General features: G+C 41.8%; 1 protein-coding gene across 2 annotated transcripts in view; it reads right to left on the reverse strand.

Annotated features, from left to right (window-relative positions):
* Positions 1-1796, reverse strand: part of LOC106610723 (disintegrin and metalloproteinase domain-containing protein 17) — a 22465-nt gene extending 20669 nt beyond the window's left edge. The window contains exon 1 of one of the 2 annotated variants that reach the window (XM_014210241.2): positions 1395-1790. In XM_014210241.2, coding sequence (XP_014065716.1) covers positions 1395-1500 — 106 coding nt within the window. In that variant the 5' untranslated portion in view covers positions 1501-1790. Of the gene's footprint in view, positions 1-1394 lie in introns of both variants that reach the window. The other variant, XM_045723382.1, reaches the window with a different exon arrangement.
* Between the last annotated feature and the right edge of the window lie 2972 nt (positions 1797-4768).

Here is a 4768-nt window from a genome sequence, read left to right on the forward strand (position 1 = left end):
ACATACTACCTCAATCAGCCTGACAAACCGGTGTCTGTATGTAGCCTCGCTGCTTTCATAGCCTCGCTACTGTATATAGCCTGTCTTTTTACTGTTGTTTTATTTCTTTACCTACCTATTGTTCACCTAATACCTTTTTTGCACTATTGGTTAGAGCCTGTAAGTAAGCATTTCACTGTAAGGTCTACACCTGTTGTATTCAGCTTACGTGACAAATAAACTTTGATTTGATGGAAATATCTCGGGTGGAAAAATGCGCATATTGTTTTATGCGGATTTTAGAATATTCGCATGAAAATCTGTTGCAAATTGGATGGAAACCTAGCTTATCAAGGAGAATCTAAAATGCCCCAGGAAACATTTTCTCTCGGCCTTATGGCAAAACGTGTAGAATTGCAGGAAACTAGCTATGAAACTGTGAAATGTTCTCTCTGCGCCATGGTAAAATGTGTTGAATTGCAGAAAATGTGCTTTAAAACAGAAACATTTTGTCTGCGGCCAAGAGGAGGTCCTCTTTTTTGGGCCACTGGCCTACACACAAAAACCCCAAAATGCCAAAGTGGAATTGAAATTGTTACAAATTAATTAAATGAAACCCTTAAAATGTCTTGAGTCAATAAGTATTAAACACCTTTGCTATGGAGAGCCTAAATAAGAAGGTAGACTGTACAGAAAAAGAATACTCCAAAACATGCATCCTGTTTGCAACAGGGCACTAAAGTAACACTGCAAAAAACGTGGCAACGCAATTTACTGTTTGTCCTGAATACAAAGTGTTATATTGGGGGCACAGCCAATACAAGACATTACTGAATACCACTCTCTGTATTTAAGTATAGTGGGTATGCTTGTAATCGTTAAGGATTGGGGAGTTTTTCAGGATAAAATAAATAAAACGTAATGGAGCTAGGAACAGGCAAAATCCTAGAGGAAAACCTGGTTCCGTATGCTTTCTACCAGACACTGGGTGATGATTTCACCTTTCAGCAGGACAATAACCTAAAACACAAGGCCAAATCTAGTTGCTTAAAAAGAAGACTGAATGTTCAGAGTGGTCACAGAGGGCTGCCTCGCTTCTAGTCCTTAGCGAAATGCTTGTGATTTTTTTCTTCTTCTCCTATACTCGAAATAACATCTGCTAACCATGTGTATGTGACCAAATTTGATTGGATTTATGGATTTCTTACTGCAGCCAAGAGTCGCGCGAATCTGTGCGTGACGTCAGTTTGTCGTGTATTGGAAAAGTGATTCTTGCTTATATTCTTTATGGTGCAACAAACTAACATACAACAAAAACAGAACTAAAGGCCCAATTTGCATACATTTGACCGACAGCTTACCAGCAGCAACAACATGTATGCTAGCTAAATTAGGCGCTAGCGAACGGTACTCACCTAACTCCGGGTCATTTTCCCGTGTTTCTTCCTCAATGGCACTTGGTTTAATCGCACAATTGACCCAACAAGGAGCCCAAAAGGCTACAAGGACCAAATACTTCATCGTAAGGTTAAAATAGCTTACTCCACCACTGGTGTCATTATCGCAAGTTGTTGATGAATAATGTCAACACCGAACAGGTTGATCAAAAGGATTCCTTGAAGGCGACTTTATTCGCAAGACTTATAGAGCGCAAAGGTTAAAATGTCTAAAAATGCATTGTAGATTAGACTGAATTTAAATTTCAGTTAGCTACGCAAGTCGCTTTGATTTCCAAATGCTACTTCCGATACCGGAAGTTCATTGTTTGGAAAAAGGAACATCCGCTCAATGACTGTGTTCAGAGATACTTTTGAGGAGATGAGAAACGCCACTGGATTCGTATTAAAGCCCACTGTGTACGTTTCCCGTAAATTGGCAATGGGCCGGACCGCGTGGTGCATTCTGGGTACACCCGACAAGGAGATGTCTCCTTCAAAGAGTAATTGGGCGCTAGCACCTAACCCCAACATGAGCACGAATTACGTGAACAAGAAGGTCAACATTACAAATATTTTCCAGGATTTGAGATAATTAACTTGTCCTATGTAATATCGTATAGCTTTGAAATAGTGACATTACGTTCTTTCAAGGAAAATAGGCCGGTTTCTCGACTCATAGTCATACTCTGACTCAGTGGAGGCTGCTGAGTGGATGACGGTTCATAATAATGGCTGGAATGGCATCAAACACATGGAAACCTTATGTTTGATGTATTTGATACCATTCCACCTATTGCGCTCCAGCCATTACCACGAGCCCGTTCTCCTCCAATTAAGATGCCACCAACCTCCTGTGCCTGACTTTGAGATAATTATAACATGTCCTCAGGGGTGTGTGCATAGTCCCCTCCTGTACTCCCTGTTCACCCACGACTGCACGGCCAAACACAACTCTAACACCATCATTAAGTTTGCAACAGTTGTAGGCCTGATCACCGACAATGATGAGCCTATAGGGAGGAGGTCAGAGACCTGGCAGTGTGGTGCCAGGACAAAAACCTCTCACTCAATTTGATCAAGACAAAGGAGCTGATCGTGGACTACAGGAAAAGGCGGGCCGAACAGACCCCGATTAACATTGACAGGGCTGTAGTGGAGTGGGTCGAGAGTTTCAAGTTCCTTGGTGTCCACATAACCAACGAACTATCATGGTCCAAACATGTCAAGTCAGTCGTGAAGAGGGCACGACAACACGTTTTCCCCCTCAGGAGACTGAAAAGATTTGGCATGGGTCCCCAGATACTCAAAAAATTCTACAGCTGCACCATCTAGAGCATCCTGACCAGTTGCATCACCGCCTGGTATGGCAACTGCTCGACATCTGACCATAAGGCCCTACAGAGGGTAGTGCGTACAAACCAGTACATCACTGGGGTCAAGCTTCCTGCCATCCAGGACCTATATACTAGGCGGTGTCAGAGGAGAGCCCTAAAAATTATCAAAGACTCCAGTCACCCAAGTCATAGACTGTTCTCTCTGCTACCGCACAGCAAGCGGTACTGGAGCGCCAGGTCTAGGACCAAAAGGTTCCTTAACAGCTTCTACCCCCAAGCCATAAGACTGCTGAACAATTAATCAAATGGCCATCAGAAGATATTGTTATTTTATTGTGTTACTTTTTATTATTTCTTCAGTTTATTTGGTAAATATTTTCTTAACTCTTTCTTGAACTGCACTGTTGGTTAAGGGCTTGTAAGTAAGCATTTCACGGTAAGGTCTACACATGTTGTATTCGGCGCATGTGACGAATAAAGTTTGATTTGATTTGTTTGATTTGTAGTGTCGCATAGCTTTGATATCGTGTTTCTCGACTCATATGTTGCATTCACGTGCTAGTATCTGAAAGCGACAAGTCATACTCTAACTTTTAGAAGGGATAACGTGACAATTAGTTTAGAAACCGCTTGAAGCAGCATGACAACATGAACGCAATTGGTTGACATTCTGCTGGGCGGAGCTTTATACGTTTCACCATTCATTTCCCTCTGGGATTCTTATGACGCTTTCAAGACAACTGGGAACTCGGAAAAAACTAGGTCAAATGACGTCAGTGATCTTCAGGTCGGAACACCGGAACTTTGGAAAGTTGCCCCAGTTTCCGACTTGGCATTCCGAGTTGAATGGCCGTTCAAAACCATTTTTCCCAGTATGTCGTCTTTACGAGTTCCCAGTTATTTTGAACGCACTGAAGTCGGATGTCGGAGATTTCCGAGTTGTTATGAACACGTCAGTGTCTCCTTTTCTAATATATCTGGCATTTCGACCCAGATACGTCAAAGCAAAAGGCGAATAAAAATATCCTCTTTTGACAAATAAAAATGTCGCTGAGGGAACATTTAGGACAGGGAATGTATATCATACTCATGATGCACCCGCAGCAGGTCTATGGTATGGACTAGTTATTATCGAAAGGTTGGGTCACATTGACCTAGTGTATTAGGGCTCCAATGTTCACTCTTCTCAAAATTAATATATCATGTATTTTTTTTGTCTTTTATTATGATCCCCGTTAGCTGTTGCAAAAGCAGCAGGTACTCTTCCTGGGGTCCACACATAACATAATACAGAACATTAGTAGACAAGGACAGGTCAAGGACATAACTACATACATTTAACTGCACACAGCCTACATATCAATACATACACACAATATCTAGGTAGGTCAAACCAAGTTTGCTGTTCATTTTTGCAATATGAGATGGGAAGTCCATGCAATAATGGCTCTATAGAATACTGTACACTTTGAATGTGTTTTGGAGACTGAAAAGTCCTCTGGTGGCATGAATGGTGGGGTAAGTGTGTGTGTGTCAGAGCTGTGTGTAACTTGACTACGCAAACAATTTTGAATGAACATTGTTTCTTATACAAAGTAGTGACGCAGTAAGTCTCTCCTCAACTCTTAGCCAAGAGACTGGCATGCATAGTATTTCTATTAGCCCTCTGATTACAATGAAGAGCAAAACATACCGCTCTGTTCTGGGCCAGCTGCAGCTTAACTAGGTCTTTCTTTGCAGCAAGATAAAACGAAACAAGAGCCTGCAGGACTTGCTTTTTGTGGCATAAAAAAAAAAAGCAGAGCATCTCATGTGACATTTGCCCCCCCCCCAATAGCATAGCTGTTGCTGACATGAACACTGGCCCAAAATTAGGTTAGATGACCTTACCAATTGTCAGCTGATCTATAAAATGTGAGAAATCAGGTTCAAAAACAGCACACAGATGAACAAAAGACAAAACGGGATACCTACACGGTTAAAAACACACACCACACTGGAAAGACCAGCTCGAGA

The sequence above is a fragment of the Salmo salar genome, chromosome ssa09, assembly GCF_905237065.1.
Source record: "Salmo salar chromosome ssa09, Ssal_v3.1, whole genome shotgun sequence".
NCBI classification, from domain to species: Eukaryota; Metazoa; Chordata; class Actinopteri; order Salmoniformes; family Salmonidae; genus Salmo; species Salmo salar.